The sequence below is a fragment of the Trematomus bernacchii genome, unplaced genomic scaffold (assembly GCF_902827165.1).
Source record: "Trematomus bernacchii unplaced genomic scaffold, fTreBer1.1, whole genome shotgun sequence".
Classification (NCBI taxonomy): domain Eukaryota; kingdom Metazoa; phylum Chordata; class Actinopteri; order Perciformes; family Nototheniidae; genus Trematomus; species Trematomus bernacchii.
This window is the reverse complement of record NW_022987593.1, coordinates 5,377,584-5,401,835: the sequence shown is the minus strand read 5'-3', so window position 1 is coordinate 5,401,835 and position 24,252 is coordinate 5,377,584. Positions and strand designations below refer to the sequence as shown.

The 24,252-nt window shown below is 42.4% G+C and overlaps 2 protein-coding genes across 2 annotated transcripts in view; both read left to right on the top strand.

The window, feature by feature from the left end:
- Positions 1-2,373: 2,373 nt before the first annotated feature.
- Positions 2,374-6,911, top strand: LOC117481944 (unconventional myosin-XV-like). The gene is made up of 4 exons (XM_034129886.1): positions 2,374-2,489; positions 2,613-5,152; positions 5,443-6,781; positions 6,892-6,911. Exons 2-4 carry the CDS (start codon positions 3,242-3,244, stop codon positions 6,909-6,911), a joined length of 3,270 nt encoding a protein of 1,089 aa, XP_033985777.1. The 5' UTR covers positions 2,374-2,489; positions 2,613-3,241.
- Positions 6,912-7,164: 253 nt separating this feature from the next.
- LOC117481575 (unconventional myosin-XV-like) overlaps positions 7,165-24,252 on the top strand; it is a 44,012-nt gene continuing 26,924 nt past the window's right edge. Inside the window, exons 1-28 of the mRNA XM_034129304.1 lie at positions 7,165-7,670; positions 8,013-8,133; positions 8,258-8,575; positions 8,842-9,039; positions 9,182-9,414; positions 10,335-10,728; positions 11,182-11,264; positions 11,741-11,804; positions 11,918-12,027; positions 12,621-12,695; positions 12,904-12,994; positions 13,130-13,135; positions 13,228-13,331; positions 13,869-13,932; positions 14,245-14,358; positions 17,772-17,933; positions 18,159-18,272; positions 18,379-18,437; positions 18,692-18,815; positions 18,920-19,015; positions 20,066-20,197; positions 20,828-20,953; positions 21,318-21,395; positions 21,661-21,809; positions 22,532-22,577; positions 22,688-22,812; positions 23,852-23,969; positions 24,063-24,238. Of these exons, the coding sequence (XP_033985195.1) occupies positions 7,165-7,670; positions 8,013-8,133; positions 8,258-8,575; positions 8,842-9,039; positions 9,182-9,414; positions 10,335-10,728; positions 11,182-11,264; positions 11,741-11,804; positions 11,918-12,027; positions 12,621-12,695; positions 12,904-12,994; positions 13,130-13,135; positions 13,228-13,331; positions 13,869-13,932; positions 14,245-14,358; positions 17,772-17,933; positions 18,159-18,272; positions 18,379-18,437; positions 18,692-18,815; positions 18,920-19,015; positions 20,066-20,197; positions 20,828-20,953; positions 21,318-21,395; positions 21,661-21,809; positions 22,532-22,577; positions 22,688-22,812; positions 23,852-23,969; positions 24,063-24,238 (3,986 nt within the window). The remainder of the gene's footprint in view (positions 7,671-8,012; positions 8,134-8,257; positions 8,576-8,841; positions 9,040-9,181; positions 9,415-10,334; positions 10,729-11,181; positions 11,265-11,740; positions 11,805-11,917; positions 12,028-12,620; positions 12,696-12,903; positions 12,995-13,129; positions 13,136-13,227; positions 13,332-13,868; positions 13,933-14,244; positions 14,359-17,771; positions 17,934-18,158; positions 18,273-18,378; positions 18,438-18,691; positions 18,816-18,919; positions 19,016-20,065; positions 20,198-20,827; positions 20,954-21,317; positions 21,396-21,660; positions 21,810-22,531; positions 22,578-22,687; positions 22,813-23,851; positions 23,970-24,062; positions 24,239-24,252) is intronic.

Below are 24,252 nucleotides of genomic sequence, written 5' to 3'. Positions count from 1 at the left end.
TTAGGACCTGAATGCTTTTGATGAGCCTCATCAAGTCCACTTCTGTCATAAATCTGCCTTTCTCTCCCGGGCATGTATCCCAGTTTCTCTGTGTTGTCTCTTCTCTACAAATTCTATCAAAAGATGGAGGACCACCTGCCAGCAGCGATTGCTTTGGGAAGAGGGAGACTGGCTGCTACTCAGAGCTTTTCACTTTTGATAGGGTATTTTCATTATGCTTCAAAGGCAGATGTACTGTTCGAGACAAACCGTGGGAAATCCAGGAAAAAACATTCTTTCATCACGCTCTCTGTCTTTTTAATGCATATATGCACCCACTCAAAGACATAACTCTGCACATGCACACATATACACTACGTGTGCTCTTTGCTGGTTGGTAATGATCAGATAGACTTACAAACCGAGACCAAAAGATCAGGATCTGGCAACCCAACACCTCTACACTGTAACAGGACAGATCTGGCAATCCGACCCCTTCCCTGTGGAAGAGGAATAATTTGGTTGATGGCACTAATAATCACAGCCCTGTTACTGATCCCTCACTGGCTCTGTTTGTATGTTTGAGAGAGTTCTCCTCTGTTATTGATACCCAGAAGAACAAGACGTCATAAATATCTACAATACAAGTGGGTGTTTCTGCTGCCTCTGCTCCTGTTACGTATGTGGAAATAGGTTGGTGGCTGCCTGCATTGCTCATAATGGTGCAGTTTTAAATGTGATATGTGTTAGAATTATTACGTCTCTTAATTATGATCATACAAATACATACAAACATACACCTTAAAGTATGTTACTCTGAAAAAAAAGGGGTAGATTAAAGGTTAGATTCAGTGTTTTCTAAATTATGTGATGCATGAGTGTATGCAACATGTAGATTATACAGAAATTAGAGGTTGTTAAGTCTTAGATATTTGCAGATTTGATGACATCTTACTGCCATTCACTCTTTTCTTTTGCATCCCATGTCTGTCTGTCTCTCTCTACCTTTTGTATTATTTATGCCCCGCCCCCTCAGCCGCTCAGAGCTCTCCAGTTTCACCTGTAGAGCCAGATGACAAATTAAGACTCCTTCTACGACCCGTCACAAGGATCTCCTCAATTGCACTCAAACACATACACATATAGGCACATGCAAACGCACATACATACACACAAACAGGAAACCCATCTGCCCTTCTTTCTTTCCCTCTCACACACACACAAACTTACTCCAACACACACACTAGCTGTCACACACTCTGAGGAGGGCAGTGTGAACAGAGTACTGTGTTGAGTGAGGGAATGTGTTGTAGTGAGCAACAGAGGACGGAGTAGGTCAAAAGAAATAGCTGAGTGTAACCTAAAGACTTTGACCAGGAGTTTTTTTTTAATTCAGTTTTTTTTAACCGGCTAAAGAAGAGTCCTTCTGCAAGGATGTTACAACTTTGAAGACTGCAGAGATTCTGCCAACCACCAAACTTGCTCAACTGTTATGTTTGTCATTGAATGAGGAGGTGACTATGATGGAAAGCTGTCCTGGTGAATGAGAGTTGCAACATTGCCACAAGAGTTTGTCTTTTACTACAACTTCAAGAGAAACACTTGATCATAAAGATGGTGTAGCTTGAGTTAGTATTGCGTTTGCACGTTTGTGTGGTTTTAATATTTGTATATTGCTGCAGGGATCATACTGTGTGGAACCTAGTCAAATCAACAAAGTAAATGTAGTATTTTGTAAGACACGTGAGGCTAAGCTTTATAATACAGTTAATGATATGCTTACATACACAGAATTTGATTTATAGAAGGTGTTCAGTGTTCTGACTTATTAAACCCTTTTGACCTTAAAGCCTAGAAAAGAGTTGGACATGATGGTTAGAGATTGATAAGGATTGTATGTGTAGCAGAAAGACACCACTGAACTGTGTGTGGTGCCAATAACTGAGCGTTTATTTAGGGTGCTTGCGTAAATAGTCACTCCGAGCATCAGAGCAGTTTCTTGCACACACTGGCCCATTCGTAAATTCAGAGCACTGTTGAAATACTGTTTTGTTATTCAACACACCAAGCGCATAGAATATGTGATGAACATCTTAAATGGCTGGAAAGATCCTAGCAAAATGCAAAGTATGGAGCAAATTTAATTTAATAATTCAACACTCAACAAGTACTAATTTTTGGGTCTACATTCTTAAACCAAGTAAAACAATCTATTTCTTCAAAGTACAGCCCGGTCATTTTTGTGTAAAGTGTAAGATTGGATTTACAAACGCACCCTTAACTACTGGTTTTCATTTATTCTATGCTAAAGTTTTTGTTAATATCACTGTGTCTGTGTGTGGGATACATATTGTTGACATTTACTTATGTCTGGACAGAAGCCTTCATGGGGACCAGATTTGGGCAGTGTAGAACTGCTTCGGCCAGGTGGACCTGTCCTCAAACAGAACCTGCATATAGTGCTGGCACAAAGTCAACTAGACATATCTAAACCAAGGGAAAGTTTGAAGGTCAGACTCATGATTATATTTTTCTTTAAATATCACATCATATTTATTTAATTTCCAACTTAAAATACAGCATTGCTTTGCATAAAGTGTACATGTAATATGTGTGTGTTTGTTTGTTTAAAGGTTTACAGCATTGCAACCAGAGGAGAGGGCATGGTATGCTCATAGCCACTTTTGAAAATGCCCAAGAAGGAATCAAAGAAGGACACAAAGAAGGATAAGAAAGAGGAGGAAAAGAAAGCGAAGGAAGACAAGAAGGGAGGAAAGATGAAAAGAAACCCAGCAAGGATGATAAGAAAGGCGGAAAGGATGATAAGAAAGGGGGTAAGAAGGGAAAGGAAGAGCCACCCAAGGGGAAAGATGATGGAAAGAAAGGAAAAGGGAAAGGTAAGAAAGTGGACTCCGAGGAGGAAGAGGAGGAGCTCCTGAGTGAGGAGGATGAAGAGTTCAGTGAAGATGAGGAAGAGGAAGACTCAGAAGATGACAGGAGAGGAAAGGGGCGAGGAGGCAAGGGGGCTAAGGGAAAGAAAGGGGGGAAGTCCAGACATGGGGACTCAGAAGAGGATTATGAGGAGGATGAAGAAGAAGAGGATGAATACGACGAAGAGGACCATGGCAAATCGAAAAAGAAATCTAAAGACCACCATAAAGGAGGGAAATCTGATGCCGATGCCAAAAAGAAGAAAGGCAAAAAGAAAGAGGAAACCCCGCCGATTCCGATTAAGGAACTCCCAAAGAAAGGTCTAAAAAACATGTCAAGGATGTTCATGAAGTTTTCCGGCATGAAGAGACGCAGGAACAGCAGGAAGAAGCTGAAAAGCACATCACGTTTGTTCCTTGGGTTGGGTAAGAGAAAGAACCGCCTGGCTAAGAAGAAACGCCGCAAGTCCATGCTGAAGAACACCTCTCGATTCATGATGAGGTTTAATGTCAGCAAAAAGAGGAAAAAGGAGAAGGAGAAAAAAATGATGGAAAACGATGGGAACAAGCCCACCTATATGCTGCTGCGTCTGGGAGGAGGGAAAGAAAATGATAAGAAGGGCTTCTTCAAAAACTTATTTAGAAAGAATAAAGGTGACGGGCCGTCTGACGACTTTAAGAACGGCAGCGCGTTGCTTGGTAAGGTTGCAGCAGCAACTAACTGGTTGACCAAACGCTTCCTGTCCACTAAAATACGAGACGATGCCGGACAACATGGCCGGGGGGGACGTAGATCACATACCCGACAAGCTAGCTCCAGAGGTCGTCTTCATGGTAACCACAATGGTGGTTATGAGTACGAGGAGGATGCTTATGGTTACGACCAGCACCATTCAGTCCGCCAGAAGTATGGAGGCTATGATGAAGGTCATGCTGGTTATGGAGATGAGGCAGCATATGGAGACCAGGGTCAGTTTGGTTACTATGACAATGGAGCAGGAGTAGCAAACCACCAAGACCTGGGTTACTACGAGGAAGAAGGATTCTATGATGCAAACGCAGAGTTTTTTGAAGATGATATTTACGATGATGGCACTGGGGAATACCATAACCATTATCCCTCGGCCCAGGGCTATTATAACAACCAGCAACAACAGGCAATGGCAATGTATGGTGACGAGGGTCTAGACTACTATGCTCTGATGGGGGAAGACAATGTTTATGTTGGAGAGGTAGATGGATACATCGACCCTGAGGCTCAGGGGTATTATGATGAAAATGGTCAAGTAGTTTACTATGGTGAGGGACAACAGGGTTACTATGACAATGGACAAACAGGTTATTTTATGGACCCTTATGCAGGAACTATGGGAATGCAAGGAGGATTACCACCAGACTATCAACTTAGTTATAGTGATGTTGGCGTGCCCTACCAAGACTACAGCTCCCAGCAGGCCTTTGGAGTCCCACAAGGAGGCCAGCAGGTCTTTGGGTATGAAGGGCAAGGAATAGATCAGGTACAAGGCATGTATGGGGACCAGTATGCAGACCAGTTTGATCAGTTTGGGGATGACACTGGTGGAGTTCAGGGAGGGGAGCTGACATTTAGAGTTCCCAGACCTCAAGTGCGCCTTTTTGGGAAAGAGCGTCTAGATGTGCCTCTGCACCCTCCACCTACTTTGCCTCCTGATCCAGAATTTGAAGACATGTCAGATATCCAGTACGAAGACCAGATCCCTCTTGCACAAGGTCAATACGGTGAAATGTCAATACAGCAACAAATGGGAATGTCACCACAGCAACAAATGATGATGTTTCCTCATGAACAAATGATGATGCCCCAGCAGATGTCACCACAGCAACAGATGATGTCACCACAGCAACATATGATGTTACAAGAAGAACAGATGATGCCCCAGCAAATGATGTCCCAACAACAGCAAATGATGTTACAACAAGAACAGATGATGCCCCAGCAAATGATGTCACCACAGCAGCAAATGATGTTACAACAGCAACAGATGATGTTACAAGAAGAACAGATGGTGCCGCCGCAAATGATGTCACCACAGCAGCAGATGATGTTACAACAAGAACAGATGATACCCCAGCAAAGTATGTCACCACAGCAGCAGATGATGTTACAACATGAACAGATGATGCCCCAGCAAATGATGTCACCACAGCAGCAAATGATGTTACAACATGAACAGATGATGCCCCAGCAAATGATTTCACCACAGGTAATTCTAGCTCAGTTGTGTCAAGAAGGAACACCTCTCAAAACAACCTAAAAGATACAAAAAACTAAAAAACCTTTGCCACACAAATGTATACCATAGTAAACATTTGCCAATATATACATTTATAGAACGTATTTTCCATAATGTGGACAGGTGTAATGACATTTTAATACCATAGATTTCACTAGAATCTTACAACTATATTCAACACTGCAACACATTTTAAACCAAATGTATTTCTTCCCATCTTCTTTCATTCTCAAATGATTGTACTCTTTTTTTTTTGTCAGCAGATGATGACTGACCCGATGATGATGTCACAACAGGGTTATGGTTCAGTGATCCCTACTCCAACTGCCATGATTATTAAACAAGCAGGTTTGTCCCCCCATTCTGTACGGCGCCTGCAACCACCCTCTCCGACTCCCTCCCGCCGCTCTGTCATCATGACATCCCCCCAGATGCAGCGTCATCCCTCTGCCATGGCTTCCCCAGTACCTTCTCCTATGCTTCCACAGAGACGCAGCCTCTCCCCACAACCATCCATGAGGAGTGGGTTCATAAATACCCAAAGAACCCCCTCTGTAATGTCGAGACAAATCTCACATCCTTCCTCCCCTATGGCCTCCCCCCTTGCCCGTCCTAGAATGCAACCTCAGAGATCACCATCTCCTCTGGCTCGAGGACCCTCACCCCCTCACTCACCCCGTATCTCCATGATCCGCAGAAGTACTCCAACCTCCCCAAGAGCATCAATGAGACAACGTTCTCCACCTTCCTCACCCCGTGCTTCAATGAGGAGGCGAAGTCCACCAGCCTCACCCACTGCAGCCCGCAGCCCGCTTGGAGGGAGAATGTTGCGAGGTCCACCCTCCCCTCTCCCTCCTTCTGGTCATGCATCTCCCCCTCACTCTCCACAACTCAGTAGAAGACCATCTCCTTCTCCCTCCCTATCTCGTCGCAGTTTGTCTCCTGCAGGGCCTCGGCCGGCCCAATCATCTCCTACCCTCTCCCGTCGCTCAACACGGGTGCTCAGGGACCCCACACCAATGAGCCGGCCTAGGATGGGGGGAAATGTTCCCTTAGGCACCGTCAGGCCCTCGCCCATGGGTCTCCGAGGGCGCCCTGTACCCCCACCCACCCAGAATGTGCGTCCATTCCGCCCCTCGTCGATACGAAGCAATAGATCATCTGTTCTTACAGTGGACTCCCACCTCTCTTCCCCTTTTCACTCTCCTCACATGGTCCACCGTGCTCCCTTGGGGAGGCGAGAATCTGGTCGATTTCCTGCTCGCCCTGTGGCTCGAGGACGTCCTCTCATGGCCCAGCAGTCTATAAGAAGGATGCATCCAGCCTCTCCACAGCCCTCCCTTAAACACATGCCACAACGTACATCCCAGCGCTTGTCTCCTAGACTTTCTCGTCAGTCCTCACAATCCCCCCATCATCCCTCTTACGCACAAGAAACGTATGTTAGAGACCCCTATGCTGATCCTTACACTGAGCAGTCACATCATTATGCAGTCCCCACTTCTCCTATGTTATCGGGTGCTTTGCAGAATCAGTCTATTCGACAGGCATCTTTTGCTTCTCCCTTTGGCCCAGGGCCAGCCCAAATGGTAGACATGGGTGAGATGGTTACTGAATATGCAGAACCTTATGCTCCTTCATCCCCTTCGCTTTCAGGTGCAATGCGAAACCAGGTAATTCGGGATGCATCCTATGTTCCCTCACTGCAGAGACCAATGTCACCTTATGAGCAGCCAATGGCCCCTCAATCTCCGATGCTGTCTCGGGCTCTGAGGAATCAAGCTTTACAGAATGCATCTTATGCTTCTCCTTTACAAATGCCAATGTCTACTTATGAACAGCCTTTGCCCCCTTCTTCCCCAATGCTGTCTGGAGCTTTGCAAAACCAGGCAGTGAGAGAAGCCTCTTATAGGTCTCCTCTTCAAAGGCCTCAGTCCCCATATGCCCAATCTGTGCCTTCATCTCCAATGCTCTCTGGAGCTATGAGACATGGCCAGGCCCTAAGAGGTGTGGCTTCTTATCAGACTCCACAGCTCCATTCACCATATGGACCAACTGTCGTGACTCCATATGATTATATTTCAGAGCCTGGCCCATCACCACTTCTTCATGATGCCCTACAGAACCGGTCTAAAATGCAGAATGTCTCATCTTTAAGATCCCCTCTGATGCAACACCGTAACCCTTATGCACCGGCTGGGCCTCAGCTCCATAATGCTCTTCAACAGAACCCAAACATCCGCCAAGCATCTTATAGGACACCTGTGCAACTCAGCCGGTCCCCATATGGACCCCCACCACCTTCTTCACCAATGCTAGGAAGTGCCCTGCAAAACTCACAATTGATGCAGGCCTCGTACCGTTTACCAGACGGATCTTTGGTGTCACCATATGCATCTTCCCCTTCCTCCCCAATGCTTGGTAATGCCTTGCAAAACCAACAACTCCGTGAAGCATCGTACACCTTGCCTGATGGATCAGTTATCAGCCGGTCCCCATATGGACCCCCACCACCTTCTTCACCAATGTTAGGAAGTGCCCTGCGAAACTCACAATTGATGCAGGCCTCGTACCGTTTACCAGACGGATCTTTGGTGTCACCATATCCATCTTCCCCTTCCTCTCCAATGCTTGGTAATGCCTTGCAAAACCAACAACTCCGTGGAGCATCGTACACCTTGCCTGATGGATCAATTATCAGGGTAGGTACTAAGGAACATGTCTAAATACCTGTATAACCCGATATGTATGTCTGTCTACATGCAGTTCAACGTTTTTTTATAACAACGCTTGCACTCTCCTATATTTCACCCCATCCCGCACCCACACAGGACCCCCGCATGCACCAGAGGCCCAAGTCACCTAACCTTTCAAAAGCTCTTCAGAACCGAGATGTGATGTCTGCTTCATATACTCTCCCTGATGGCACCCTTCTAGACCCGAGACACCAAGTAACCCATGACACATTAACCTCTTACTGTGGTATTCATTTCTTCTGTCTCCCTACTGTTGTTTACCATGTATTAGTTCAAGCTGATGGATGTTCTTCTTGCTCGGTTGTCTCTGCTTTTTCAGCAACCTATTTCCCCAAACCTGGCAAAGGCCCTTAGCAACCCAGCTCTGCGTGAAGCCTCCTATTCTCTCCCTGATGGTACTATTGTGATTGACCCCAGGAAACAGAAGTCACCGAACCTTGCAGCTGCACTTCGAAACCCTTATCTGAAAAGTGCATCTTACACCCTGCCCGATGGTACTATCATCATTGATCCACGGAAACCTCTCTCTCCAAACCTCTCAAGTGCCCTTCAAAACTCTGCCCTGCGGGACGCCTCCTTCACTCTACCAGAAGGAGTTCAGGACCCGAATATACCCGTTTCACCAAATTTGGCTAAGGTTAGCTATCAAGCCTTTATTGTTAATTTTCTATTTGTTTTTCCCTATATCTTTTGTATATATAACTTATTACTTTTCACATCACAAGTATATGGTATTTAAAAGGTTACCCAAAAGGTATGTAGATTTTGTTTTGCTAATAGATACTGGTGATGAAATACGTATATTCCAAAAGTTGCTGCTTTAATTCTACTGCTGGTCAATTGAATTGCACTTGTTAACCTCCCAGACCTACTTTTACTAAAACCAGCTGTTTTAATTCTTAGGCCCTCAATAACGCAGCCTTGAAAGGAGCTTCGTACACCCTCCCAGATGGAACGATTATAGTGGACCCTAGAAAACCAAAGAGTCCCGACCTGAGAGCTGCTCTGCAGAATCCCTATCTTAAGGGTCTGTCGTACACACTGCCTGATGGAACCATCATCATTGACCCACGGAAGCCAGTTGGCCCTGACCTGTCTAAAGTGTGTACCTAACTTTGTATTAGCACCTGTTTGTTTTATTGGCTCTTGTTTTCACTGACCCTTTCCCTGTGTTAACCCTAAACCTAAACATTTAGCAAATTAAAATATAACCTTGAATAACAACTTGGTGACTTCCCTGCAGGCTCTTATGAATCAGAACCTTCGAAGCGCATCATACCGACTCCCTGATGGTACCCTGGTTATCCCCGGCCAGAAGCCCAACCTTTCATCCGCTCTGAGGCAAAACCGGGCACTTCAGTCTACAGGTCTCTATCATCTAACAGAGGACTCTGTACTGTCAGGAGCACCAAAACCCACCCCTCCCAACCTTGCCTCTGCGCTCCGTAATGATGAACTCCGTGGTGGCAATTTCAGGTAGGGAACTACACTATAAATTGTAAATTGTGATTGCAAGAGAACCACAGGATCAGTCGAAAACTGTTTTAAACAGTAGTTAACCCTCCTCATATTAATATTAAAGGTGGGGTAGGTAATTTTGGAGAAACCAGCTCGAGTGCGCTAAAATTTGAAAATACACAACCGGAGAAAATCTGCCACTTCCTTACAGAGCCCCTCCTCCAACACACACGAACGCGCACATGACCAATGAGGGCACGAGATAAGTTTGTGCACAGATGGAAGGCTGACAGGCAGGTAGGCCATCCAGTTATTTTAGCCGGGCCGGCTAAAATGATTGGTCGTGCTTTTTACAGTACTACAGCTTCCACAGATGACATTTTTTTATGGATTTTTTGTCAAAGCACTTAAGATATTCATTGATATCGGGATGTTAAGAGCATTCCATGTAATATAACAAAAAGTGTATCTCGAGCCGGTTTCTCAAACTTACCTACCCCACCTTTAATACTACGTTTTCAACAGTCCTTGTTTTATGAATGAAGCTTTACGGAAGTGGTAAACAAGTTCCTGAAGAGTTTCTCTTTAAACAATCAGTGACATTCAGCCAATCAAAGCCAACCCAGAAAGTGTCAAAGTTAACACAAACTAATACCCCAGAGCAGGGACATTTTCTTACACCTTGGACTATTGCACAGGAAGTTAATTTAATTCTTGATTCATCCATTTGAATTGTATATTTCTATAAAGGTTCCTGGGAAAGTACCTGCGGCAGAAATGCCCTACAGTATATGTAGAAAGGCCATGTGAATTTCCAATTATATCACAATAACAACAAATCTACACAAAATATTTAATTGTCACATTTTAAATGTCAATGTTGTACAACCCTGTGTAACATGTTCTTAATTTAAATCAACCCCTAATTGTTTCCACAGATTGTCGGATCGCTCTGTTCTCACACGTCAGTTTCACAACCCCCGCCTGTCTGAAGCTATCCAAAACCAGCAGCTTCGCTATGCCTCATACAGGGTGCCAACAGGCCTGCAGGGTGAGGATAATCGCTATGCCGTGGTTCCTCCCTACGGGCCACGCTCAGGACACTGGGCCAGGGATGCACGAGGAGGAGGGGAAGGCGGGGAAGATGTTTGGGCAGCTGAGAGGGTGTTACCACATGGTACGGTCCAGAATCTGTCAAAGTGGTCCATGTACAGAGAAGACGGTGTGTTAGAAGCATTTTCACCAACACCTCGATTTGTGGACGGACAGCCTCATGAACAAGACTGGACTCCTGACAGAAATAGAGTACCTGGTCAAAGCTGGTATGACAAGGTAGCTACATTTATGTATTCGTGGGTTAAATCATATTTTGTGATTCTTTTTCAAATGATAGTTTATTGACAATAATTGGAAAGGACTTTCTCTCTATCTAGACATTGTTCAAGGAATTGCAACTGTGAAAAGTACAACATAGAAGCTGGAAAGTCCACAAAATCATTAAAAAAGACAAAAAATAGAAACATATTTGAATTTCTGCATATTTTATGTCAGCTCTGTATCAACTGATAACGATATCGCTTTGACAATATGGCATGCCAGTGTTGGTGGACTAATTTAAAAACCTTAACCTTGTGTGTGTGTGTGTGTGTGTGTGTGTGTGTGTGTGTGTGTGTGTGTGTGTGTGTGTGTGTGTGTGTGTGTGTGTGTGTGTGTGTGTGTGTGTGTGTGTGTGTGTGTGTGTGTGTGTGTGTGTGTGTGTGTGTGTGTGTGTGTGTGTGTGTCCAGATCTACTCTATCCTAAGCATGCCCACAACAGGCCACAGGGTGAAACGCTGGGCAGAGGGGATGGAAGACATGACACAGCTGCCGTAAGCAGGATTCAGTATTAACAAACAGCATTATGTCGCCCCAATGTAGAGCAGCACAGCTCATTTCAATGCATATCCTTTTAGTTTCTTCAAGCAACTATTCCTGTATGTGTGTGTGTGTGTGTGGGGGGGGGGGGGGGGGGGGTGTTCATGCCAGTGTGCTTGCCAATGTGCTTGTGGAGATCAGAAATAAAATCCCTAGCATTAGGTATGTTAAGTATTATATTAAAATGCAACTCCCAAATAGATCTCTTGACATCCTGAGGATTCTGCATAAGTTAGCAGTTTGAAAGAAATTATTCCTCAATTATTTCCCGACATGCTGCCAACTCTCTCCCCAATGGCTGATTTTGATATCTTGAATATCATTGAAAAGTAATTAATATTGGATGTCAAAGTGGGTGTGGGAATCCTGCCGCACTGTGCAATATGTGCTCTGTACATGTGTGTTTAATATCATCTGTGTTTAATTTCAGTGAGTTGAATGAGACCACAGTTTTAATGAACCTCAAGAAGCGCTACGACCAGGAGCTTGTATATGTATGTTTCATTTCTAGTATGCAAATAAGATAACTAATATCATCAAATGTCAAAGATATCCACTCATCCGCTCTCCTTCTTCTCCTTTCTTTCCCCCTTGTTTATCCATACAGACCTACATAGGCAGCATCCTTGTGTCAGTGAATCCCTACAAGTTGCTCAACATTTACGGCACAGACATGGTGCTTCAGTATGAGGGCCGCGGCCTGAGTGACAATCCTCCGTAAGACATGGGAGTGTGTGTGTTGGACCTTGACAATTAGTTCCAGGACTTGTAACTCCAGGAAGGGTTTTAAGTTAGGCCTCTCTTTCTATCTGTTGGAGACATTTCTTTAAAATCTGGTGGAAAGTTAGGCCACTTCTTAAACTAAAAACGCAAATCAAACATTTCTGAAATATCTTTCAACTTAAAATAAACAATTTAGATGACTGTGCAGGCTTGGTGGAGGTGTACATTCTCTTAACACTTTCTAGTTTTAATCAGAACACACCAACAAACTCTCTAAATTATAAAAACGTGTGCATGCATGTCCCTGTGTGAGTTTGTGCTCTTTATGCTACATCTGCCTAGATGCACTTTGCTCTGAGATATAGTGGGGTGGGAAATAGAGGTGCAATTGCCAGCTCTCCTAGGTGTTGGTAAATGGCTCATATTACACTGCTGTTGGTTGGTTGCCAAGGGAGAGTCCGGTTATGGATTTCACTACTATCATACACACACACACACACACACACACACACACACACACACACACACACACACACACAAAACCAATTAGCATACAAATTAAAAAAGTATGTTTTGTTGTGTTGCAGTCATCTTTTTGCCATTGCTAATCTCGCATATACCACCATGATGGATGCCAAAAAGGACCAGTGTATTATGATCAGGTATGAACACTTTATTATCATTTGCAACACTTGAATACAATTCAAAAACTTGAAGATGTGTGACATTTGAGTGGTTATTTTTTTAAACGAGACACATTTTCTTGGAATTTTCTATTAAATTCTTTGTCTACGATGCGAAACATCTTCTTTAAGTAATGAAGAAAAAGAAGTGCTGTAAAAGATGGGTTAACAGTTTTTGTTATTACAGCGGAGAAAGCGGGTCAGGAAAGACGGAAGCTACTAAACTAATCCTGCGGTACTTGACAGCCATACATCACAAAGGCAACATTACACAACAGGTAGATACAGTATATAAAGTACATTAAGTACTATTATACAAGCATGCTGACATACAATGTGCATACTGTTTCACTTTAAGCTAACACTCTTATTTGCTCCTTTATTCTCATGTCTTCTTGACCGTCTCCCATCAGATAGAGGTAAAGTGTTTTTGTTGTTTGGTTTTGCTCTCATGATATCATCGTTGTTGAAAGTAGCCAGTGTAACATTTCTGCCTGTCGTGGTTGGTCAGATCCTGGAGGCCACGCCCCTGTTGGAGTCTTTCGGTAATGCCAAAACAGTGCGCAATGACAACTCTTCACGCTTTGGCAAATATACGCAGATCTACATGGAGGAGTGAGTACTACCAATGTGTTTACACCCCCAAAAGAACATGAATAGTGAATGTGACTATGTACTGTACATTGTCCTACAACAAGGCAAAGCTCTCTTTTGCTCTCTGCTTGAAATAATAGGACATTTTTGGATAAGGAATATGTGTGTGTGCATAACAAGGGCCGGGTGTGTTTTTCTCAGATGTTGCTGGAGGGTGCCCTGATAGATGTTTTTTCAGTTGTTTTTGTGGTATTCTGCAGATTTCTTTGGAGCATGCAAGACTCATTTTTGTGTGAATGTACAAAAGCCTTTTATATTATCATATCAAGAAGAAGAAGAAGAAGAAGAAGCATAAGAAACAGTTTTGAGTTTTCAGAGTCTGGAAAGTAAAACATCCTGATGATCTGGAAACAACTTCTCTCATTAGATCATAAGAATCAGATCCTTTATTGCAATAGATTTATTTATGTAACTTTAACCAAGACTAACTGTGTGTGCGTGCGTGCGTGCGTGCGTGTGTGTGTGTGTGAACCTGCCTTTTTGTATGTCATTTACAAGGGGTGTAATCAGCGGTGCCATAACGTCTCAGTACCTGTTGGAGAAGTCCCGCATTGTCTTTCAGGTGAAAACACACACATGGACTCAAACATACACACACTTAGCAGGTCAGGCAGAGTCTTCTTACCAGTGAGTCATTGTGGGAAAGAGGAGATTGTAGAGGAAGACAGCATGAGAAGTGTCAAGCATGTTGAACTCTATTGTTACTGTACACAGGCCACTCTGTTCATCAGTCATCTGTCCATTTGTCTTTTCCAAACCATTATTTCTTCTTCAGTAAAAGCTACCACCACATATCTTAACTGTTTGTGAATATGTGTGCACATTGTTGATTTTTAAATGTGGTATTGCCGTGTGTGTGTTGGTTCATCCACAGGCCAAATCGGAGAGGAACTATCACATCTTCTATGAGATGTTGGCAGGTCTTCCTCCTCATGAGAAGAGCTCACTGTATCTGCAGGAAGCTGAGACTTACTACTATCTAAATCAGGTGCTTGGAGAAATACAAAATACACTCCACTCCACACACACACAAACACAGCACAAGGAGTGGTCACTATAATCAATTTGACAGTCACATTAACAAATGAGCTGTCAAATTTCAGAACATTTCACATTTATTATACTAATTGATCAATGGCACAAACATAAAACACATTGCGGTACCCAAATACAGAATGAGGGATGTTTTCAGTGTGGATTTTTTTGTATCAGAGATATATTGAGAGATAACTGTTGTTTGATAATTTCTGTCCAAATTGGATGAATTACTTAAAACCCTGTGTAATCACTAGCAAGGCTTGAATGTTGTATTTTTGTATTGCTGTTCAGCAGTGGCTATGACCCCTCAAACAAAGCAATGTCTTGTCTACAGGCAGTAGTTAAAGCAGAGAGCAATTTTACCATGTTAGATTGTTTAATTTGAGTAACTGTCCAAAGCCTAAGAAGCTTAAACTAAACAGAATTTGAACTGTAAGGAAATAAGGAAAAATTCTGAGAAAAAAATAGGTGTAGTTTATGTTGTGCATGGCTCTAAGGAAAGCAATGTTTATTGGTCAGTTGGTCGGTTCATACAGATCTTAAAACCTATTAAATGGATAACCATCACGTTTTGTACCGACATTCATATTCAACAAAGAGAAAACATATTAATCTAGGTGTTCCCTTGACTCTCTCTTAAGCACACAGTGAGGCAAGCAATTTCCTTTGTATTGAAGGGTCTCTACAACTATTGGATGGATTGCAATGATATTGAGGAGACAGTTATGTTCCCGCAGGGTGAATTGTAACAACTTGGGCTAACGCCTGATTTTTCTTCCAGCAGAAAATTAGATTTTTTTTTTTGTCGAACACATTGGCATTTTACAAAATACAGTACCCCAAATGTAGTTATTGTGACATCCCCATAAGTCTCAGCTTTACTTTACGTTTAGTGTTAGTAAGTACGTTGGAGTGATGACCTTTAGATAGCTCTACACAGTGCTTATCATTTGTTTCTCCTTTAAAGACACTGACTATTTCTGTGTTTATCCCTGTCATGGCACACTTGGTTGTCACCACAGACTGTATATATAAAGGTTGCCACCATTGAGCTGGTTTGCTCTTTTGCGTTTCTCAGTACCACTTCATGATGTGATGAAACACAAAGCAACACATTGCTCACGCCAAAGCTGATTAAAGATCCTTGACTAATTGCATCTTAATTGTTGCTGGTTACTACTACAAGGCTTATTTTTTAAATAACACCAGGGAGAAATGTAATGTGTCATTGCCTTCTGCGGTTGAATACTGACACACCCTGAAGTAACCCTTTACAACACTTCTAGGGCTGTGTAAAGTATCACCACTTTCCAAACACTTCCTGCATTTTATCCCTTTTGTAGCCAGAACTAGAAAATAATGGCTTTCAGTATGGTCTTGCTCGCAGCCCATTAAAGCAGCAGATACTAAATAAACTATATTACTTTTGAGTTACTTTACCAAAATAACCGCAAAAGAATGGCTAGGTATTTTAAATGCTAAAATGTAGTTTAGTGCCGCTCATTATACATCCAGTGAAGGGCAATGTGGTATAGCATAACAACTGTGTAGGCCATTAAGGCTACTAACAACTTTTATTACACGGCTTAGTTGAATACTCGATTCTGATGTGACACGTTGTTAAAGGAGAGGTGTCATGGCCATTTCCACTGATCATAATTCCATTGTTGAGGTCTACTAAAATAGATTTATACTGTGCATTTTTCCAAACTCACATTGGTTTCTCATACAGCATCTCTGTAAACTACTTGTATTCACTGAATTTCACTATTTGCCTTTAACGGCTCGTTGTAGCTCCAAAAGCTCCAGCCCCCACCCTCCCTGTGAGCACAGTGTGCTCTGATTGGTCGGGACGTTGTGAATCGCGCTGAGCTCCGTGGAGGTGTTGTTTCCTTGTTTAGGATACATAGCGAAACACAGCCAAACTCATCCTGAGCACACACAAACTCACATCCGAAGTAAAAACAATAAGTGTGGCTTGATATTGAGTAAGAAAAAGGTTGATAAACGCTGTGAGAATGGGTCTGCAGAGAGAATTTCGCCGCGATCCCAACTGTCTGTTATCAGCCTGCAGCCAGGGAGGAGAAATCAGCTGAGCTGCCTGCTCCCTGCACACAGATGTGTGTGTGAGGAAGTCCGTGGATTGGTCAATTTGGACCAATCAGCGGGGGCTTAACGTAACGGCTCCGCGGACGTAACGTAACGGCTCCACGGATTGGTCCATTTCGTTCCGGGTACGGCATGACATCATGCCGTACCCGGAACGAAATGGAAGAATCAAATGGACAATGACGTACACACCGTTTAAATGCATAAAAACCATCATAACACACAAGGGGACGGGTAATAACCGGAAAAGCATGACACCTCTCCTTTAATACAGTAGTACAGACCACTGTCAAGGACTATAATGAAGGTTGCTAAGGAGGATCAAGAAAGAGAAAGGAAAATAGGTTAAAAGACGGAGCGCTGGACATCAGATAAATCACCAGAAGAAGGCAGAGAGGAAGTAAACAATAACAGGAACATGGAATGGGCTCTGTAGTTTGTTTAGTAGGCCTATATGGCCGTGTATTGTAATAAGCGGGATAATGTGCAGCGAGGCGGTCATTATGGGGAAAAGAACACCCGACAGGCTGATCAGGGAACCCGATGCGAAACGGAGGGATCTTGATGAGCCTGAAGGGTAAACACCAGGCTTACTAATCTACCCGCATCATTTTTCTCTGGTGTCGGAATGTCTCGCGATGTTGGTAAATTCTTAAAAAACAAAACAGCATTTCATTCCGGGTTAAAATGTGTTGTAACTGCGTTACTGAGAATTGTAACGGGTAGTATATTACCCAAATTTCATTAGTAATGCGTTACATTACTTCGTTACAGCAAAAGTAATACGTTACTGTAACACCCAACACTGCGAATAAGCAATAATAAGTAAGGAGATAAGAAGTATCAAATGACATACTCTATTGGTATGGTTGTTACTTTAAGAGAACTGGTATATGGTAATTATAATGATAATTTTAAAAAGGATTCACGGCCGACTGCAGCAAGGTAAGAAGTTTGACCCCTCAGGTCAGAAAAAACTTTCATCAGCTGATTAGTTGGTCCTTAATTAGGAGCTTTGATTAAACAGGCTGAGGGTAAATATGTTGTTGTTGATAACTGTGTGTGTGTGTGTGTGTGTGTGTGTGTGTGTGTGTGTGTGTGTGTGTGTGTGTGTGTGTGTGTGTGTGTGTGTGTGTGTGTGTGTGTGTGTGTGTGTGTGTGTGTGTGTGTGTGTGTGTGTGTGTGTGTGTGTGTGTGTGTGTGTGTGTGTGTGTGTGTGTGTGTGTGTGTGTGTGTGTGTGTGCATGAGTTCAGGGAGGGGATTGTACCATAGAGGGGAAAGATGATGGGGAGGACTTCAGACGTCTGCTGAGTGCCATGGACATCCTGTGTTTCACCCCAGAGGAGCTGAACGGCATCTACAGACTGCTGTCCTCTGTCCTTCATCTGGGGAACGTCTACTTCCAGCCACACCAGGTCACAAACACACACATACACACACACACACACACACACACACACACACACACACACACACACACACACACACACACACACACACACACACACACACACACACACACACACACACACACACAAACCGGCCCCATCAATGCATTTAGTTTCACGGTTGAATGATAATGATGATGTTGATAGATGATGGTGATAATGACTGGCGCTTGTGGGTGTGTGTCCCTGCAGGCTGAGGGTCAGGAGGTGGCGTCGATGGTGAGTGCGCAGGAGATCAGGGTGGTGGCTGAGCTGCTGCAGGTCTCACCTGAAGGCCTGCAGAAGTGTGTCACCTTCAAACTGACAGTGAGCAGAACACACGATCACACCGTCTCTGGCATACCACAGAGAAAGCTGCTTTTAAAGAGATGAACAATTAAAGTGATGTTAACAGATGGTTTTGCTCCCACAGGATACAGTACGGGAGAAGATCTTCACTCCTCTCACAGTGGAGAGTGCTGTGGATGCCAGGTGAGTGGGTCTGAATATAGTATCTGTTGAATTCAATACTATGCGACTTCTTCTTCATGGGATTACCTGGAATAAAAGCCTATCAGGTAGTTTTGTTTCAGGCTTTATAGTTTCCTCGTTTAAAATCATCTTTGGTAGAGGCATGTGAGGACAAAGGATGTCATGGCTGGGGGAGAGATTTTTCAGATGTCCTCTGTTTCCATAGGAACCGGGTATCCTGTTTCCATAGAAACCTTATTGTGTGTTTTTCATAGAGATGCTGTTGCCAAGATCCTGTACTCGCTGCTGTTTAGTTGGCTGACAGAGCGCATCAACGGACGGGTCTACCCTCGCAACGAAGCGCTCTCCATCTCCATATTGGACATATATGGATTTGAGGTCAAGCTTAAGAGAGATCTGGCTGATTGATGTTACAGCGCTGATGCGTCTGAGCTGCCCTGTGTTAACTTCACTCCCCATTGTCTCCTCTCTTGACTCTCCAGGAGCTACAGGTGAACAGTTTTGAGCAGCTGTGCATCAACTACGCCAATGAAACCTTGCAGTTCTTCTTTAACAAGATCATCTTCCAGGAGGAGCAGGTCAGGGAAACTACAAGTTCATATTTGTATGTAGAGTGCTCAAGGAATGAGCCGTAAAACACAGAAATACATCAAAAACATTTCTCTGTGACTTCCTCCCATCAAAGTCAATTGGATTTCTGAATGGGTAAAGTGGGTTGAAATGGTACAAAGCATGTGGGTTTCAGTGTTCAAGTAAAAGTATAAATACTATGGTCTTAAAGTACTCCATTACAAGAATAAGTCCTGATTTCAAAATGTAAAGGAAAAAATTAGCATCAAAATATGTTTAAAGTACAAAAAGTATTAATTCTGCACAATGACCCATTTCAGAATAATATACAGAAGTATAATCAGCTAAATGTACTTCAAAGTAAAAGTACTTGTTTTTCATATTATCCAGTTTTGTATACATGTAAGAGCATTTAAGTATTGTCGTTGGTCAAGTGGACCAAATTAAGATACTTGAAATACTGTGTACATTATCAGCACAGTACTGCCTTATAACATGTCAGCATAGCATGTGTTTTTAGATGTACAAAGTAAGTGTCAGATATTTCCACAGAGGTCATCTCAATTTTAGATCTAATGGAAAAAACCCATTGGCTTTTTGTCAGGGGAACCAGGGCCATGCTTACTTCTGGGTTTGCTCTATTCACAACATTCTGTTTTCCCAGTGGGGATGGATTTGATTTGCGCATCAAGAGACATCTAGGTTAAAGCCAGCCTGAAACTTAGTTGAATGTCAAAGTATAAAAAAAGGATATAAGACAGCTTGGTTTAATCACAAGACATTCAATGTGGTCACATCAGGTGAAATGATTAGGTTACCCAAAGAAATCCATCATTTAAATCAAGATAAATGGTTGATGTAGAGTATAACAATTATGATATATTTTAGCCTTGATTGCAACATTACTCATTTTAGAAAAGCTCTTTTAAACCCACAAGGTCATTTAATTTCACAAACTATAGTGGACACAGCAATACTTGAGCTGAAGTGAAAACTGAAATCAACCAAGAAGAGATTTATAAACGCCGACCTGATTAACTTTTGTGCTGTGTGTGTAGGAGGAGTACATGCGGGAGCAGATCCCGTGGCAGCAGCAGCCCTTCAGCCACAACCAGGCCTGTCTCGACCTCATCGCTGCAAAGCCTCATGGGATACTGCGCATACTGGACGACCAGTGTGGGTTCCCTCAGGTACATCTACGCTTGTTGAATCAAACTCTCAATCTACAAAGTAATTGTAAATCACTGAAATGTATAATAAACAGAGCTGATATCGGCTATACCAATACAAACAGTCCCTAGTTTAAACAAAGGGCATTCATTATTCATTGCTCCTTTAAAACTTGTTCTCCAAGCGTGCAAGGATCATATCCACTAGGACTAATGTTGTTAAATATAGACTAGATACAAAATCTTACATTATTTACGTGTATTGTAAAGAAAAAAGTAACAGCTGACATAATATGATTAAAATATTTCATAGCACAATTTTGAAATAAATTGAGTTAAACATCTCACATATTGGATTTCTCATAAACCAGGGCACTAAAGTGTACTGCAGTCTTCTCGGATCAATACAAAACGATCCCACACGCTCACTTAATTGCCTACCTGCCGTTATCATTATTCCCGGGGCTCCTAATGTAAGACGCTCATCTTGAGATAAACGTATTATAAAGTGTCTCGGAGTGAAATATGAACACGGTGTTACTGACCGAGGCAATCTGCTGCACACACACACGGGCAACATGTGTTTGTGCTGTAGAAATAGATTTAGTTTCCATGGCTCACCAGCCATTAACCGTCTCCAATCATCGCTAGGCAACAGACCACACCTTCCTTCAGAAGTGCCACTATCACCATGGAAACGACCCGCTATATGCCAGGCCAAAGATGCCACTGCCAGAGTTCACCTTGAAACACTACGCTGGGAAAGTCTCTTACCAGGTACATTTCATTTGACTTTATTTTGTTCTTTAAAGGTTTTTCTTCTTCTCCTCCTTGTCATTTTCCTTTTCCTCTGTTTTTTTTTTGTAACAATTGAAGTGCCCTCTAGCATTAGCAACTGGGATAAACCTAGACAACCACATTGCTTTCAAATTTGGCTAGTTGCCAGATTTCTGCTTTCTCAGAGCCTACTATTCTAAGGAAAGGTGCTCTTGTGGTATCTTCACATATTATTTGTTTACAAATTAAAATGTCTCCTCAGCCTCTTTTGCACACGGTGCTCAGGGATTTTACACTTGTGTTTAAGCACTGTTGAATTCCTGGTTTGATTTTGATCCTAGTTTTCTAATGACTTGTGGTGCAGGTGCACAAATTCTTGGATAAGAACTTCGACACAGTCCGCCAGGATGTTTTCGACCTCTTCATTCAGAGCAAGAACAGAGTGAGACGTTCAAATACACTTTATTTCCTTTGCCTTACTCTCTTAGTTTTCTCCAACATTTACAGTAATACCCATTTTGTATTGCTCAAGTGATCTTCAATCACATTTTAAATGTCAAAATGAATACTAATCAACATGTGTTGTAGTGCTACCATTATACTTCAAGCTCATACAATATGATGCATATTTTGAGTTTTGCTTTTCACTTGTCATTTCTTTTTACATATCCAACAACGTATGAAGTAAATATTGTTGTTGTGTACAGATGGTATCCAGTCTCTTCTTAAAGCACTCAGAGTTTGGGTCTCAGCAGCGGTCGCAGCGGCGCAGCAGCACGGCTCGGCGTTTTCAGGCCAACACGGTCAGCGCGAAGTTTCAGAGCAGCCTGCAGGAGCTGCTGGAGAAGATGGAGAGGTTTGAGTTAAACATTTTACCTTTAGGGACAATAATTCATTACATTTTTTTTATTGGAGCGCTTTTCCAGGTGCTCAAAGCGCTTTACATTACAATGAAGTAACCTCTGGCACACCTTTATAACATCATTTGAAAATGGTACAGTTGTATTCCAATTGCATCCTATTTTCCACTGCTTTTTTACAACTCTTTAAATGCCCAAAATAAATGCATGCAAACATGAGTGCCATCATTCATTCCAACATGAATGAATGCATGTTTAGCTCCTGATAAGGTTAACATGTAACTCTAATACATTTACTGAGAGGTACTGCAAGATGTAGAGAGTATAATACGGGAACGGGAGTTACTAATTATTGTTATTGTCTTGTGCCTTAAAAGACAATGAAAACTGAACAATGGGCCTCATTCAACAATATCTTACCAATGTTTCACTTAAATGTGTTGTGTTTACATTTTAAATATAAGTGGGTCAGTTTTTGTAGAAGCCATTCATATTGGGAAAATGCATTTGCTTTGCTTAATCTGAGTTTAGTCCTTTGTTTTATAGATTAAGAAAACAAGGCCCTGGAGTGCATTAAGTCTGAAACTGTTTATACTGTATGCTTCAATTGTGAAACCATGCAATGCTATAATGATTTATTGTTCAGTCGGTTTTCCTCAGTTTCAAATCATACTTTCATTTATTTATCCATGCGTTCGTTCTCATCTATCTGTGACAGGTGTAACCCTTATTTTGTGCGATGCATCAAGTCAAACCATCGTAAGGTATATTTGCATGTTGGATGGTGTGTGCAGGTTTGCAGTGTTTTGTTTCGTTTTTTTGGATTGAATTGTAACAGTTCATGCAAATGATGTGTTTGCTAATGTATGTGTAGGAGCCAGCCGTGTTTGACATGGAGCTGGTCAACACTCAGCTTCATTACTCTGGCATCATGGAGACCATCCAGATCAGGAAGGACGGTTATCCAATCAGACTGCACTTTCACAGCTTTCTCACAAGGTACGTTACTTACTAATCTTCACCTTAAATGTATTTTAGGATTGAATGTACACTTCAATTGAACCACATGTTGTAAAGACTCATCTCAACATCTATACAAAAAAAAAACTATAGTTACAAAGATCTACAATATATGTAAATTCAAATGAAAGAGCTGTGTCATTTAAAAAAACCTATTTATGCAGAAATATCCCAAATTGTCAAGGAATGTGCAATGTTCACAATAAAATAACATGAAAAGTACAGCGATATAGTCCTAAATATGTTTCTGTAATGCATACAGATAGATGTTAAGATGTTAATGCACGGTGTTGTGTCTATGGGAGGCGATAAGTATTCATGTCAGTCTCGGTCCCCAACCTCTGCCATTTTCTCAAACAAATTGTTACTGTCCCCTTTAACTCTCAAGACCTTTAAAATGTCAAAATTACTTTAATTATAGGCTTTTTTTCTAGTGAGTGCACTATTCACACACCAATTTCCTCATACTGAAATAGCCATCTGGCACACGTCAGCGCCTGCAGTATGAAAGCAGCTGAAAGCATTGATCTCACAGCACCTCTGACCAGCGGCTGCCAAAGAAGTCTGACATACAGTATCACAGAAAAAACACTTTCCTACACTTACAGTAAATTAGATTTACACCAAAACTACAAAATACAAACAAATACTTACAAACTACCAACACTCAGAACACTTATAATCCTAATCAGCCTCACACTAGGCCCCTGAGATTCACAGCCTTTAAACAGACTTTTAGTTTATATTAGTAAAATATGTTTTGTTGCTGCCTCGGTCCACAGTAGTAGTTTGCTTAGCTTCTGTGCCCGTCCGTGGTCCTGTCTGTTATTTCAAACTGGGGGCATGTTGACCACCATCTACTGTAGATAATACACTGTCTTACCATAATTACCTCAAAAAGCCCAACTTCAATCTAACAATCCCTTTAACACACATGCAGCAGCTTTATATTTCACTGCTCTTGGTTTACATAAACAATTAATAATGTCATTTTATATGTGTGTGTGGGTCTGCTCAGGTATAAAGCGCTGCTTTGCCTGAAGGACACTCCACCTGCAGACGGAGAAAACTGTGTCATCATGCTCCACAAGCTCGGCCCGGTAAAAAACGGCTCATATCAGCTGGGAGTCAGTAAGGTGAGCCAATTACTCATGTACTAAATAAAGTCAAAAGAATCTTACGTAACAAATAATTGCTTTGGTAAGAAGATGTGTGTGTGTGCTTGTTAGATTTTCCTGAAAGAGGAGCTGTATCAGCTGTTGGAGGGGAAGCGGGACCGTGTGCTGAACATCGCTGCGATGACGCTGCAGAGATACACCCGCGCATGCTTTGTCCGAAAGAACTTTGCCAAGTTACGGCGCCGCATGTTTCTGTTTGGAGCTCGCTGCAAAGGATACCTGGCCAGGTAATGTTCAGCTG

Bases quoted from the DNA above. Each gene is read 5' to 3' on its own strand.
- LOC117481944 (XM_034129886.1), top strand. From the start codon at position 3,242: ATGTCAAGGATGTTCATGAAGTTTTCCGGCATGAAGAGACGCAGGAAC. The intron at 5,153-5,442 runs GTAATTCTAGCT...TTTTTTTGTCAG, and splicing joins AGCAAATGATTTCACCACAG to CAGATGATGACTGACCCGAT. The intron at 6,782-6,891 runs GTGAGATGGTTA...CCCTCACTGCAG, and splicing joins AGCCCAAATGGTAGACATGG to AGACCAATGTCACCTTATGA.